We start from the raw sequence: 15,809 nt of genomic DNA, 5'->3' as shown, positions 1-15,809 counted from the left end.
GGAAGGATCCTCAAAGAAAGGGTTTTCAACACGTGCCCAGTTCTCTCTGGTTCCCTAGGAGGTACCAGCTGCCTGCCCCAGCCTCAGAAAGATTTCTAGGCGTGCTGAGCTCTCACCCCCAGACTAAAGCCTAGGGAATGACAGTAAAATGCCACCAGCGCTTCTTGCAGGAAGAGGAGCTGAGTGCCTCAACAGGCACTGAATAGGACAGAGAAATACGCAGGACTCAGGTCTCCCCCCACAAACCTCCCCTCCGCCCGATGCAGAGCCCTCTTCTTGCACGGCAGCCTGAGGTTATCAAATTAACTCATCTCCATGCTTTGCTTTTCAAGGCAGTGCACAACAGCAGCGGGACGGTGCTCCTGGCGTGGAAGGAGGCAGGAAATTAGCTGGAGGGACCCAGGTCGACAGGGAGGCTCCTGGAGCTTGCTCGGGTGATGTTCACCTGCACTGAGCATCAAGACAAGGGCTAGAAAGCTGCACATTAGTTACATTTGATACCTAAAGTGCACATTATTGCCAGACCCAGGGTGAAGCTGTGAACAGCAGTGCACTGGTGCCTACACGGGCAGCAGAGCAGCGCTTTAGGAAGCTCCATCAGAATAATTTGATCAGCAGCTCTAGGAGCTGGGAGGCTTTCTATTTCCACCCCTCGCTGTGCGTGACATTTCCTCCGATCCAGCACGTAACAGAAGCTGTCCCCACTGAAGGCAAAACCAAGCCAAAGCTCCAGGAGTTTCCAGCATAAAGCATGCAGGAATATTTTGGGGAAGAAAATCTGAATTAGCCCCAAACTCTGCTAAATGCAGCTGTACCACCCGTCCTGCCGGATGCTCTCACACCCTGCGCTGGGCTGGATTCGGGCACCCCAAAAGGGGACCAGGAGGTGCAAAGCCACCCAGCCCCGGCAGCATCCCCAGGCAGTTGGTTATCATCCCCAGCTGGCACTCCTCAGGGACGCAGGGGAGAAAAAGAGGAGGAAATGTTGACACACTGAGCCTTTTCTTTCATTTTCTTTGGCATATTGTACATCTAAAGCTTCATTTCAGCTGCTGCTGCTGACATTCCCTCCCTCACAGAAGTGTCGTGAGGATTAACTGACAAAGGCTTGAAACGGTGTTTGAAAGATGAAATGCTTTCAGCGTTAAACACTACTATTTTTCCCACTTGATGGCCTTGTATAGGTTTTTTTTTTGTCTCCAAGAACGCCTGCCAAAGCATTACTCACCGCTGGGTTCCTGCATCCCTCCCAGGCCCTTTCTGACAGATGTGCCTTTCGCAGGCAATTTTTTTGCCCGGTGCTTTTTCTCAGTCCTCAACCCTGGCAGTCCTTGCAGGAATTGCCTAGAGATGTTGTGTGTACCCTTCAGAGCTAATAGGGGAACATGCAAACGGTGCCTGATTTTGGCCTGCCTGCTGGTGGCTCAGTGGATGCAGGTTTTAATGACCCGGTCCAGCAGCAGCATCCACGTGGCACCGCGTTCAGGGCAGCTCTGACAAGTCACGGTGAGCTTCGGGCAGCAGCAGACAGACAGAAACCCTCCTCATACTCCATCAGCAACGAGAGGGTCGGGTGTGTGGATACACAGGATGAAAAAATTCCCATAGGACCCTTATTTAAAAAGCAATTTCAACAGAATAGAGAAACCTGTGGAAGGAAAAGCTTGCTATGAACCCCTAGATGAGGCACTGGGATGTGCCACCACCTCACATAGGAGGCAGCAGCAGCGGGGCTTACAGCAATAAATACAGGCCAGGGGAGCACAGCTGCACACACAGCTCCCTATCCCAAAGGCCAGATTTTTCTTACCATGCTCTGGCTTTCAGGGGTGGCCCAGGGAAGTGCAAGCTCTCTGCAGGGCCTTCTGGCTGCTAGTGTGGGCCCATCCCTGCTGCCACTGCCTCCTGCGGTGCCCCAGCGGCCTCCAAAAAACACTTCCCAGTACTCCCACCTCTATCAGGAGTTTGTGAGAATTCGCTGCTCACCCTGGCTCAGGGCTCTCCTTACTTTCCCAGCAAGGCCCAGGGTCCAGGTGCAGCACGATGTGGGCAAATCCCAGGCTCCAGAGCTGGACCTCCATGGAGGGGAGGACATCCTCAGAGGACATCCTCAGGACACACAATTTTGTTTTAAAGGACACTAGAGGTTTTAACAAGAGCAGCCTATACTGTACCATGTGCTAAAATACATCCAGTGCCTTTAATTGATCGTGGCATGGCTTTAATTGATCATGGCTTTGCTTCCAGGCCAGGAGTGGTCTTCAAGAGGTGAGAGTTAGCCCCGTAAGATGTCCTTTTGCCAGAACACCCCAGTTTGCCAGACCCTGCACCATGGCACACAAGGTATTTGTGGGAGGTCTCCTGGGAACGAGGCTGAGCATCAGCTCTGTTAGGTACAAGCAGCTCTGGTACATCCATGTCTTTGTCATGGGCCAGGTTTGGCTTCACGCTTATTACCAAAAACTCCCCAGCCACATCCAAGTAGCCTGAAATACCCATTAGTGGAAGTGTGCAGGTCAGCAGGGATGGTGCAGCACAGCACCACCCCAAACCAGCCAGGAAATGCTCCCAGCCCCATCGGGCACAGCCCAGCACAGGCTGCCCAGAAGAACAGACTGTGGTCTTGCCTCCATTTCCCCCGAGGAAAGAGCAGCCAGAAACACTCCCCAAGAGCCCCGAGACTTGAGTGTAGATGGTAATTTCTGAGCGCCTGCGATGACACAGTGTAATGGATGCTGACAGATAGAGGTACGTGACCTATATAGGAGGCTGTGCTGAGAACGTGGCCATAGAGAGGGACTTCTGCCAGGACTGCTCGTGTCCGAGCCAGCAGCCTGTGGGCTCTGGGGAGATCTTGATCCATGCTGCCCCTGGCAGGGCACATGTGCTGGCCCTTGAAAGCCAACACATCTGCTGGAGGAGGACCAGAGCCTCCCAGCTGGCACCCCACAGCTGGGAGAAGCCAACTCAGGTCCCCTGCTGGGACCTTCTCCCTCTGCGATTTGCAATATTGCACCCAAAAAAAAAAAAAAAAAGCCACAGCTGCATCACCCACCCTGACAGAGCCTTCACGTCAGTCTCACAACCAAACCCTGGCTGTCCCGTGGCGCTGGCAGGAGGCTCTGCCTCCGAACACCAGGCTCCAGGTGGGGAGAGGAGAGCACAGCAGGTACCAGCACGAGGTCCTCACCACCCTCTCCCCAGGGCTGTGCCAACCCCTCTCATTTTCTATGATCCCCACATCCCCCCAAGCCCTCCCCAGCCCAGCTCCAGGACCGCAGCTCACCCAGGACAGCCTCACCCTCTCCGCCTCACACGCACATCATGTTTAAAGACAAGGCACCACCCCATTAAAACCCCATTTAACACCCTCAGCCCTCTCCCCCCGCCTCCCTTTCCCCTCCCTCCAGCTCAACAAGGGAACAGTGACCGTCACCGTGCCTCGGGGCCGCCCTGCCCGCTGTCCCCTCTCCGCCACCGACCTCTTCCCGACGGATCGCCGGGGGCCCCCTCGTGCCGCCCCCCCGCCGAGCCGTTCCTCCTGCATGTTCGATGGCCCAGCCTGTATTAACTGTAATTTTGTACGAAGAGTGACTGTCCGTTGGTTTCATAGAGCGTTAGCGATTGTAATAATTTATTGGCTGTCGGTAATGTATTTATTAGTTACAAAATGTTAATAAAGTGCCAGCTCTTTTCTAGCGTGAGAGGGTTTTATTGTGTCTCCCTTGAGCGTGCGCTGCTTTTTCTCGGCCCTGCTGCTCCGTGCTGTCTGTCACCGTCCTGCGGCACTGCCGAAGCCATGGCAGAGCATCTGTCTGTCCGTCCAGCCCATGGCAGTTGTCCGTCCCAGCCTCACTCACCTGGCAATAAGGAATTTGGGAAGGATCAGCCCAAAAGGTGAGTGATTGCCCTTGCATCCATGCCACTCGCTGCCAAGTGCGACAACACCGGGGCATGAGAGCAGCCACCTGCACCCTGACCCCTTCTGCCTTAAAGATCTGACATTTGGCTGTGATCTTTTATCTGCTCCAAGCTTGTCTGTGGTGTTTATCTGATCCAAGCACCTGCATGAAAGCCATTTAAGTAAAGCGGGGTGATGTGGGCAGCATGGCTGGTGTCCTTTGCTTGTTGGCAGTGTCCCCGCTTCCCCGAGCTTTCCTCTCATGTCGTGGTTGCAAATTGTTACAAGCAGCAAGTTTTGCATTGCTTTTCCTCCATCAATCAGCACAGCGACAAAAGAGCTATTTCTGGTTCGTTTCAGTAAGTCGTGCTTTCTCCCCATTGCAGTGACACAATACTCGGAGCACCTCTCGGTCCCTTCAAAATAACTCGTGTCAGTTTGCTCTTTTGTGTCTGAACCAAAGGGCTTCCATCACTGGAGGCAAGGAACAGAGAGCACAAATACAAACTCGAAGACAGCAAGGGAAAATTTTCCATCAGCCCGAACATGGGAAGTTAGATGTTATTCCTGTTGACTTCACCAGTTTTCAGTGGTGTAACTTCAGCTGGACCCGGCCTCAGCAGCTCCCGAACCTCCCAGCCTGCAGCCCAGGCAGGATCTCAGGCCAGCTCTGAAGATGACGACCGGCTCAGGGAGAAGGGATTTGCCTTTGCTATTTGTATGAGGGATCCCGTAAGATCTCCCCCGGGATGCCATCCTGCTCAGATATCCAGGGCTTGGAAGTTACCAGGGTTATCTTTGTATTGGGGCTTGGATTCCCCCAGGCACAGCCTTTGTTTGTTTCAGCTGCTCCTCCAGCAGCACTCCTTTCTTTAACACGCATTTATGGAACAAAATGGGATGAACAAAGAGCTGAAACCAGTGAAAACCCACCCAGCTACTTGCCACCAAAACCTCAAGACCCAGCGTTTTTTGCAAAGGCCATTCGATCAAGGCAAGAAGAGCCACATCCATCTGCGGTGGTTTTCCTGCTTTCCCATTAAAAAAGTTCCTTAAAAAAAAGATAACGATCAAATGAGGTCCAGAAGCTTTGGAAAGCGACTACTTGGCATTCACAGCTACTCCTTGCCAAGGAAACAACAGCGTAATCTCAAAGCCTTTCAAGATGAAATCAGACATCTGCTAAATTTTGCATGCAAAAGCTGCAGTCAGAGTGTAGCTAAGAAAATGACTCACTAATAAAACATTCATGGAAAACTCCAAAATGTGTAATTGGGTCATCATTTCATTAGCAAACACGTGTGCTCTCATGAATCCAGGCAAGCCCAAGCCACCCCGGCTGTGCTGGGCGTCCGCGAGCACTGCGGTGCCTGCGGCCTCTCCTGGATTTTGCCGTGGAGCAGCTGGGCATGGCTTCGTGCTAATTTCCAGAGTAAGTTAATGATGGAGGTGGATCTGAGAGCTGTGCCCTGCCTTCCCTCCCCTCTCACTACCAGCAGTGTGCGGCTGCCCCCAAGCCTGCACCGAGCTGGCGGAGGAGCCTCACCTCACCTCGCCTCCTTCTCTCCTCTCCCTCTGTCCACTCCGCCTCCTCTCTGCCAACAGCTCCTGTAGCTTGGGGAAAACAGGCTCCAAGTGGAGCTTCGGAAAGGATAATTAAAAATAAAGAAGGTCTTAGCAGTTGCCTCCACGTCCCTGCTCAGGCTCCTCCATGACGCAGCCCATACACACCCTGCTGGGCTCCTTGGTGCCCCCCAGCCTCCACCACGGTGTCTGTGGAGGTGGAAGGCCTCACAAGGGGCAGAAGGGCCCAGCAGGGACAGGACATCTCTTTAAAGGGATGAGTGAATGATTTTCTTCCCCCCACTAACCTAAAACCCCAGCACCTGCCCCTGCTGGAGCAGCCGGCAGGGAGGCCCAGCACAGGCCGCGGCCTCCACACCCGGCCTCCCCTTCCCGTGCCCCCAGCTCAATCCAGCCCTGTCTCACTGAGGTTTTGCTTTCTAACCATTTCAGTGCAGTGGAAGAAGAAGTCCTCCTCTCCTCTAACTCTTTCTCTCTCTTTGCCTTTCTCTCCTCTCTCTCCTCCCCGCGTGCTCCCTGCTGCAGAACCGCATGCACGAATCTCTCATGCTCTTCGACTCCATCTGTAACAACAAATTCTTCATTGATACCTCCATCATTCTCTTCCTCAACAAGAAAGACCTATTTGCCGAGAAGATCAAGAAGTCTCCTCTGACCATCTGCTTCCCCGAATACACAGGTACGTGCCAGGGCCGCGCCGCACCACGGGGTGTGGGGGGACGGGGGCACCCATCGCCTTCACAGGGCAGCGATCGCACTGCCCACCTCCAATCCATGGGATGGCCCCAGCACCCCAAGGGGCACCTCTTGGGGTTGAGCCATGGCTTGTGTTTGGGGAATTATTGTGGCAAGAGCACAAGAGCAGCCATCAGGGCAGAGAGCTCCTGGTGCATCCCCAGAGGAACAGCAGCTCTCTGGAGCACGACCCCTGCGGTCCCACCAAGGGGAGTGAGAAAAGCAAGAAAAGCCAGCAAAGGGAAAGCACTGGGCATGGAAAGAGAGGAAAACCAAGGCCACGAGACCCACCAGAGGACGCTCGGCCCTAGGGTTTGCTGACTGTGCCTGGAGCATGACTGCAGGAGCAGAGACGAGAGGGCCTTGAAGATGGGGCTCCCGCCTGCGTCCCCTCACACGGGGCACACCGCTGGAAGGGAGGAGCCCCGTCACAACAGAAATGGGTGAAATCACTCGGGAATTATACCAGCTTGTGAGTGAAACCAACTCAGCTCGGAGGAAACGGAATCAAGACAGTGCTGTAGAAAGAAATCCACTCTGATAGTGTTTTTTTTCCTGACCCTCACCCCACCTGATGTCAGCAGCTTCGCCCAGCACCCAGGGGCTGGCCCCGGCCCCCAGCAGCACAAGGCACCAGCATCCCCTGGAGGCTTCACAGCACCACCAGCATGCAGCAGCTTTTCCCCTTCCCAGGTCATGTGCTGGGATGTCCAAAGCCACCCAGGAGCTTTTCAGCACCTCCCAGCTCCTGCTGCCCTAATGGGGGCAGCCTGATGGCACCCGGTCACCTCCCCATGCCTTCAGCCCCCACCTGCACCAGGAAGGAGGGGAAGCATCGAGATGGAAAAGAAAAGTAAATCTCCAGATAATAGCTGCTCTTCCAAAGGCGATTTCAGGGGCATAATTCAGGCTTTGTGGCTCTCCGTGAGGGGCCGGGCACAGCCACTCTCACTGCCATAAGCAGCTTAATGCAATAATGCACATTTTTGGACTCAGCTGCCCCCCACTTCCAGCTCACAATGCTGGAGCAAAACTCACCAAGGGGGCCAAGCCAACAGACAGCGACACATCCCCAAGGGGCTCCAGCCCCACCGGCTGCCCCTCACCCGTCCCAAACTCCTGGATCAAGCTCCTGTTCAGCCCCAGCTTCCCCCTGAGGGCACCCATAGGTGATGCTGGAGAGGGCACCCAGTGCTCCCAGGCCCTGCCTGCCTGACCGGGGGGCATGTGGCCCCCCGGCCTTTCACCCCTGTGCACAGCGGGATGTGCTGCGGGGAACTTACCCTGGGGCCAAGATGAGCATCCCTCAGGGACCACCGAGCATCCCTCCAGCCCAGGCAGGGGCAGCTGGGGGCTGCCTGCCTTCACCGGGGGGAAACAGAGGAGCGGGGCGGGGAGGGCAAAGCAGCGACACCTGGGGAGGGAGGTGGGGAGGCAGAGCCCAGGTGCTCATGATTTGGGGGGAAAAGAAAGGGAAAAGGGGGAAAAATGGGGAAATGTGGGAGGAAAAGGGGTAGATTGTGGGGGAAATAGGGGAAAAATTTGGGAAAGGGGAGGGATAAGGGGAAAGGGTAACCCCTGCTCCCAGCTTGTGGTGGCAGCACCATGGGTGTTGTGCCTGCTTGTGCCAGGGGGGCCTCAGTGTGGTGCCCCTCGGATGCTGGGGAGCAAGGCTGAGACCCAGGGCCACACTGATGGGCTGCTGGAAGAAAATCTCACCTGGGTTAAAAAAAAAAAAAAAAAAAGGACTAAAAGGGGTTTTGCCTGCTCTTTTCGAGACAAAATACTTTTCCAGCAGTGTGGCAGGGGGGTAGCAGTGCCTGTCCCTGACGCCCCCCGCGCTGTCCCCCCCTGTGCCCGCAGGTCCCAACACCTACGAGGACGCGGCCGCCTACATCCAAGCACAATTCGAGAGCAAAAACCGCTCGCCCAACAAGGAGATTTACTGCCACATGACGTGCGCCACGGACACGAACAACATCCAGGTGGTCTTCGACGCCGTCACCGACATCATCATCGCCAACAACCTGCGGGGCTGCGGCTTGTACTGAGCCCCCGCGGCCGCGGCGGCGCGGGGAGAGGGGCGAAGCAGAAGAGAAGCGACGCGGCCACGCGCACGCACACACACACACACACACTTACACACACCAAGCGAAACGAAAGAAACAACCAAACCGAACGAGAGGAAAAAAAAAAAAGAAAAAATAATAAAATTTAAAAAAAAAATCGTAATCATAATCATGCAAGTTGGTAAATAAAAAGGCATAAGGGAAATTATATATATACGTATATATATATATAAAAAAAAAAACAAATCCACGACCACCTTTTTAGTTTGTCTCGAAGAGCTGCGGGCAGAAGGGGGGTCCCTGGCCTCAGCTGGGGGCGCCCTGGGGGTTTTGGGGCACCTCCAGCTCTGGCCACCCCCCGGTGGGGCTGGGGCCGGATCCTGCCCGCGGCCCCGTGCCGGTGCTCTCGGGGGGGAGCGTCTCCTCCCGGCGCGTCTTTGAGCGGGTTTGGGTTATTTTCGGTAGTTTTGGTTCGTTTGTTTGTTTTTTTTCTCTTTTTTGACTTCTTCTTCTTACGATGAACCGGTTTTATTTCCAGTGCCCCGCGGCCAGGGTCAGCCGCTGCGGCGGGAAGCTCAAGGATGTTATTTTTAATAAAAAAAAAAGAAAAAAAAAAAAAAGAGGGAAATAGGATAAAAAGAAAAAGAAAAAAAAAAAAAAAAAAGAACTCCCTCCTCGCCGTGCGTCCTAGCTAAAAAGGGAAACAAACAAACAAAAGATCTTTTCCCATTTCCCTTTTCCTGGCTGTTTTGGGCAGAAAGCGCGGCGGCGCATCCTCCGTGCGGGCAGGGACGAGCTGGCGTTCGCTCCCCTCTTTTGGGGCTTTTTGGTTTCGTTTCGTTTTTTAAATTTTCCACCTCACTTTAGGTAAATCCCTCCCCAGCCGGGAGCCAGGGGTGCGGCCGGCGGCGCTCTCCATTCCGGGGTTTTTTCCCCCATTTTTTCCATCCCCTCCTGGCTCCGGCGCCTCGTTCAGCCTCCGGCCCGTATCCAGAAGCACAGCCCTGCCCGGCCTCCACCTCCGCTCCCAAAAACCCCGTGTTTCACACCAGACCAGCTTCCGCGTCTTTATTTTCCCATTCGGGGTTGATTTGGGGGCTTCGGGGAGGGGTTATACATATATACATATTTTTTTCTTTTTTTTTTCTTTTTTTTTTCTTTTTGTTTTGTTTTTATTCATTTTATTCATTTTTAACTCTTTCCAGTGAATGCTTTTTTGTGCTGCTTTTTTCTCCCCCCCTTCCCTCTCTCCCCCCCACCCCATGTCCTCCCTTTTAGTGAATGGTGTTTTTTCTCATGTGGGGATGTTTGTGCTGCAAAAAAAAGAAAAAAAGAAAAAAAAGAAAAAAACTTTAAAAACAAACAAAAAAAAGACAAAAATACAAAAAAGAGAGAATGAAAATAATTTAAAAATTTTAAAAAACACACAAAACCACAAAAAGTAAAAAAAAAAATTAAAAAAAAAATCGAATGTAGTGTTTACATTAAAGCCACAGTTTTCATGACCAATCCTTCACCATTTCTACTTTGATTAGTAACCAGACGTCTTCACGGTTTCACTTTTAAGAGTTATCTTTGCTGAAGAAGAGCAGTCACACCTGTTTAAAAGAAAATGAATAAATAAAGAGGAAACTAAAAATATTATATATATATATATATAAAGCGCCAGGTCTTTCTAAGCCTTTCTATTACCAATCAGTGAGGTTTCTGTGATATATTACACACTGCCAATCTCTTTCTCTGACTAATGGAAAATTCATGTGTAGCTCAATAAAGAGAATGTTTGTCTGTACCCCGGGCTCTCCCCTCCCGCGTCTCCGGCTGCTTCTTTCGCCGCGCTCCCGCTTCGCTTTGCCTTTCTAAGGGAAGGAAAAAAATGGAAAAAAAGAATTAAAAAATCACCTTTTTTTTGCAATGCTGAAAGAACCAACCCACACCGATGCTGCTTGGTGCAGGGTGGTCAGGAAAAATTAGGCTTTTTGTGGGGTGGGGGTGTGGGACCTGCCTGGTTGTTGCTCCCACCCCATGTGAACAGTAATTTTATCCAAAATCGCCTTCACCCCGCTGCCAGGGTGACCGGGAGGCCGAGGGAGCACAGCTTGACCCCTGCGAGGCTTTGGGCAGCTTTGGGCCGAGGGCAGACCCCAAGATTGAGCTCGAGGGCACTTTTTGGGGTTGTTTCGCTCGCTCCCCACAAACTGCCCCAGAGAAGCAGCAGAAGGCATCTGCTGGGACTAGGAGCACGCCTTGGGGGACAATCGCAGCAAAGCGATTTTCACCTGCTAAAGCTGCTGTTTGTGCACGTGAGGCCAAACTGCCTGGGGCTGGCATGGCGAGGAGGAGAACCGCGGCAACCCAAGCCCTGGCTGTTTGTGCGGGCTGCGAAAATCCCCTCAAGGTGTGGTGCAGGGCAGAGCCTGCGGACAGCCTGGCCGGTTTCAGCGCTTCGCTCGTGCCTGGGACAGCAGCAAACACGGTTCTGAAGCAGAGATGGGCTTCCCGGTGCCAGCAGGGACACCCGGCACACCCCAACATCTTCACACGCAGTGGGACGGCCTCACCACGCTGGCTGCGGCCGGGTGTGAGGGGGGCTCTGCGCGGCCTCAGGCCCTCACGCCTCATCCAGGCCCCAGCCGCGTTCATCCCGGGGCAGGATGCGGGTTCTCAGTGGGTTCTCAGCTCTCAGCCAGAGCAGAAAGCCCAGCGAGGGGCAGGGAGCACTGAGAGCCACCGAGCTCATGGCCCAAGGGGCGCCAGAGGCCGGGCACCCTGCAGGGCCCCGGTAGCAGGCAGCGGGCACTGGGGCCTTGGCTGGAGCAGGGCTGGAGCTGCCCAGGAGGTGGAGGAACACTTTCGAACCCCACTGGGCCATGGGGAGGGGGTCACCACTGCCTCGGGTGCACCCCGAGCTGCCCAGGACACAGAACTGGATGGAGCAGGGGAAGCTGGGCTAGATCAGGTGCTCCGTCCCACACTGGTGAAGTTATTTCTTCACGGTTCCTGCTGGTTGTGGTGCTCTGGTGGGACAGATGCGGCTCGCATCGATGCAGGGAAAGCCAAGTGAGCTTCTCCCTTTCCAGGGAAGTGGAGCCAAGAGACCACCACTGACCCCTGCCCTAATGCACCCTCAGCACCAACATCACTCGGATGCCGTCCCACAGCTGGCCAGGGCCAGCACCAGAGGGAGCCACCAGGGAGCAGGATGAAGGGGAAAGCCACCCGCAGGCGGTCAGGAACACAAGAGGAGGAGATGAATCCACGAGGAATTGCCCAGGGGTCTCTGAAGCTCTCCCTCCGCTCCTGGTTTCAGCTCCAGGACGCTCGCCTCCACCACACGAACCGGGCGCCCCCTTTGCTCACCCCCACTCTGAGCTCAGCCACTGGAGGCTCCACAGCAAGAGGGGTTTGTGCAAGACCAGCTCACCTTCTGCTTTGGAGCAGCCACGGGATGATGATGAAGGGATCAAAGCTGCCACCAGCTTCACACAACCCACAGCAGGGCCCTCAGCACAAAGGGAGAAGGGTGCTGGCCATGGGCAGCCACTTTGCTGGTATCTTCCCAGACCAGCACGGACATCAGAAGCCAGGGAACAGTTTTTGTGAGTGTGTGGTGATAAATGCTGGGGCGGTCAATCAGACAGTTCAAAACCCTGCTTCATTTTTACAGTCCTCCAGATACTATTTCTCTTCCAACTTCATGCTCACAGCATGGCTGGATTCCAGTCCCAGTAACTGGTCTACAACCGAGGGCTTGGAAAAACCTTCCCTAAACCCGCTGTGTTCCCCTTGGTCCCCCTTCCTGTCACGACGAAAGTGCAAGTGCTGCATTTACAAACCAAACACATGCCAGGAACATAAGACACACTACAGAAATTTCCAAACAATTTCCAACACTGACCAAGATTTTATTTTTTTTTTTAAACAATAAAAACAAACAGCTGTGCTCTGAGCAAAACCAATGATCTCAAAAAAATTCTTTGAAGTTTACTAACAGCATTGCAAGGTAAGGCTTCCCAAAAAGTTTTATTGAAATAAATTATTTTCACCTAAACATCAATGCAACTCCTTTCATTAAGTTCACCTTTAAATGTCCCTAAAAACCAACAGTAAAAAAAGTTACCAACAATTCTAGATAATACTGGGCTCCTTCTAAAGGGCAGTGATGCTAGAAGTCACTCATCAGGAATTTAAGAATTAAGTCGCTGCCATGTAAAATTCAACTATGCAAGCTAGCATTGCCGGTTCCAAGTGCATCTCGTGTCAAAAGTTCTTTAGAAAAATCACAGGTTAGCAGATTGAATTGCAGCCTGCCTAAGGCCCAGCTGCCCCAATTCTTCTAGTCTCGTGGTGAAGTCGTGGGGTTAAAAATGAAATAAAAAAGCAAGATATCAGAGCTATCTCCAGCCTCTTCCTTGAAGTCCATCCATGTTGCTCTGAAGTCCGAAACAGGCAGGCTTTTCGATTGTACTCCATCGGCTTAACGTAACACTGAATGCCAGGGGCAACAGCCTCCCCTTGCGCCCCTTCTTCAACACTCGCTTCCTCCCAGTCTCTCACTTCTTTCTGGCCATAAAAGACAAGGGAAAATAGCACAGCCCCGGGGAGTGAGCAGAACTACAAGTCTGCCAGTGCAGAAGAGCCCAGCAATGGTAAACAAACTAGTTTATGCTGGAATCAATGCGAATTAGCACTTTGCTGCACAATTCATGATTTCATTTTTTTCTACATTATGTAGCTAGACAGCTTCCATCCAGCCTAAACCCTGACTTCCCAGCGATACCACTCCAGCCCTTCCAGCTGGCCTGCAGAGCACCCTTCCTTCACTCTCGATACGAGCAGGAACCTAAGAGCAGGGACCTGCTCATCTAACGCAGGGTTTGCTGCAAATTTCTAAGCTTTCTTCCCCTCTCGGAATAACTCTCCCTGGTCTCAAGCTGAACTTGCCAGTGCCCTCTGTGACCTGCACCCAGAGCTGCTCATTTCAAACACACTTTCCCCAGCTTCTGCAGTGCAGTCAGCCGCACACCTCACGCTAGCTGCAGAAATCATGCCCGAGGCTTACAAATCGCCTTTGTTTGTGGAGGGGATCAATGTCACATAGAAAATATTACAAAAAAGGTTAATTTGTCAGCTGTCCAAACATTATTAGACCACATGCTTTATACAGCAGAGAGGCAGCCAGCTCACTCGGCAGCACAGCTAGCTGAACTCTGAAGTGACACTTTCCTGCTGGTATAGAAAGCGCAGGGTTTTTTTTTTATTTCATTTATTTATTCAACATTGCTCACGAGGAGGAGGAGGAAGGAGAAGCAGCGAGCGCTAAGAGTTTTGCTGCATCTGAAGTCTCCGTTCGGCGGCGGCAGCTAGCGTCCTGCGGCGCAGGGTGACGGGGTCGGCGGAGGCTCCCTCGGGCAGCGAGGGCTTCTCTGTGGTCAGCTCCTCGTCAGAGGTTTTGTTTAAGTAACGCCTACAAGAGGAAAAAGGAAGATGGGTGAGCAGAGCCCACCTCATTTGGCTCTGGAAAATACTCAGCTGGTACATCCAGGAAGCAAGGTGGGGGTTAAGGCATACTGAAAGCTGGAAAATACCGTGCAAGCACACACAGGCTCTGTACTCAAAGACAGCCCATGGCACACTGCACAGAGTGCGAGAAACCCAGTGCAAGATCCTTGTGCATATGAGTGGGAGCCGGTTCTAGAGGTCTGGGCTCTACTCATAACCCACAGCAGCTCACTGAGACTTCAGGTGAGTTACTGAGTCTCTGTTTCTCCATTATTCCACCTGCACATTCCAGGTGCAGGTGGTGTCTACCCCAAGAAGTCAGTCACTGACAAGAAGTAAGCCTTCGAAGGAAGGGCACTTCAGCTGCAAAGCCTCAGGTAATACAGAAATACAGGGAAGCAGCATCCAGAGTTACTAGCCCAACCCATTTTTGCAGGTAGTAACAAAAGACAGTAGTTTGCACTTCCACAGCTCTCCAACACAAATAAGGAACTAGTGATCACAACATCAAAAATGCTTTTGTTTCTCTAAAAAACATTTTTCAAAGAAAAAAATTGTTTTGGGAGAAAGCCTATTTAGAGATAAACAGTTCAAAGCCATCATACCCCCAGTTATTCACATGACAGCATTTCAGTATGAGGGGGGGACAACTCAATGTACTTTTTGTAGACCCTTTCTATGGCCTCCCTGAGATAAAATGGCAGGGACAAAGCTTGTTACAAATGCTAAAAAAAATTTATCTACAGCTGCAAAGTGTTTTTCCTTCCTTTTTTTTTTTTTTTTTTTTTTAAATCAGCAACTAGATGTGAGCAGAACTCACCAACATGACTAACTCATGTGAAATCAGACTCTACATACAAGACCTATTACTAACTGAGCTGGAAGGGAGTCGGTCATGCCCCCTTCAACAGTGCTGACTGGTTAATCATGAGCTCCTCTGGCATGTTTTAGTTAGTGGCAGTCTGTCATCTTTGTGCTGCTTACTGCTTAGGGTTCTTGCTCTGCATTTGCAAAGAGCAGTGCCAGACAGTAAACTCAGTTGCAACACACACAGTGTTGGCTGACACCTAAGCTAGGAGGTAAACTACGGTGCACAAGAGGGCTCAGTACAAATAATGTTCTCTCACTTACTACAGGCTCACACTAAAGCTCACTGAAGCTGAAGAAATCATCCCATGATTTCAAAGAGCTTTGGATCACCACTTAGGAAGCTGTGTGCCTGTTGTGACACATGACGCTATTTCAAAACTGGGATTATCAGTGACAGTTGTCTTAAACAGCAACCTGAGCCTGCTGTACCAATGTATTTGTTCCTCTTAATATGTTTTGCACCAACCCAATCTTTCAGTGGTCATAATCCATTCAAAAAACATTCTGGAGGAAGTGTAACTGAGAGGCCAGGCTGGAGTTTTAGGGAGGAACATACTTCCGAGCTTGCTGCAACAAGTCCTCCTTCCGCTGAACCAACATGCGCTGCCTTTCATCAGCTGACTTTGAAAAGCGACTCCCCCTGGCTTCAAAATCTTCTGCCTCACTGGGTTCTGCTTCCATTTCGCTGAATTCTACCATTTCTTCCAGTCTCGAGTTCAGTTCAAGTGGTACTCTCTCCGTCTAAAAGAAAAAGGGGAAGGAGGAGAGATGAAAAGTTTATAGAAAAGAAGTCGCAAGTCTGTGCAAAATTTGCTAACAGGGCTTCTTTGCATCAAAATAACGAGCTACAAAGAACTGTCATTTTCTGAGGCACTGGAAGAAGCTAGAGTCTCCCTTGGTTTCCTTTGAAAGCCCCAGCCAAAGTACAGAACAAAGCTAATTCAAAGCACGTTCAAAGCGCCTGTATTCTGTAATGCTCTATCTCGTACGCTATGTTTGAAAGTGATCTCAAAGACATAAACATTAATTACTCATAATTAATGCTGTCTGAAAACGGGGCATTTGATACAGCCAGATTCTGGGGCTGACTTGATAAGCAGCGTAACAGTAAAGAAGCTAAAAGGCAGAAATCCACACAGCACGGGAAG

The 15,809-nt window shown here is 51.8% G+C and overlaps 2 protein-coding genes across 2 annotated transcripts in view; one reads left to right on the top strand and one right to left on the bottom strand.

The window, feature by feature from the left end:
- Positions 1-8,271, top strand: part of GNAO1 (G protein subunit alpha o1) — a gene marked incomplete at both ends in the record, with an annotated part of 128,310 nt that extends 120,039 nt beyond the window's left edge. The window contains 2 exons of the mRNA XM_084294848.1: positions 6,011-6,164; positions 8,084-8,271. Of these exons, the coding sequence (XP_084150974.1) occupies positions 6,011-6,164; positions 8,084-8,271 (342 nt within the window). The remainder of the gene's footprint in view (positions 1-6,010; positions 6,165-8,083) is intronic.
- A 3,902-nt stretch (positions 8,272-12,173) lies between these two features.
- Positions 12,174-15,809, bottom strand: part of AMFR (autocrine motility factor receptor) — a 29,465-nt gene continuing 25,829 nt past the window's right edge. The window contains exons 13-14 of the mRNA XM_084294431.1: positions 15,218-15,402; positions 12,174-13,756 (exon numbers count right to left, since the gene is read on the bottom strand). Of these exons, the coding sequence (XP_084150557.1) occupies positions 13,609-13,756; positions 15,218-15,402 (333 nt within the window). The 3' untranslated portion in view covers positions 12,174-13,608. The remainder of the gene's footprint in view (positions 13,757-15,217; positions 15,403-15,809) is intronic.

The sequence above is a fragment of the Netta rufina genome (genome assembly GCF_964035555.1).
Source record: "Netta rufina genome assembly, chromosome: 13".
Lineage (NCBI taxonomy): Eukaryota > Metazoa > Chordata > Aves > Anseriformes > Anatidae > Netta > Netta rufina.
This window is presented reverse-complemented; position numbering and strand designations above follow the sequence as displayed.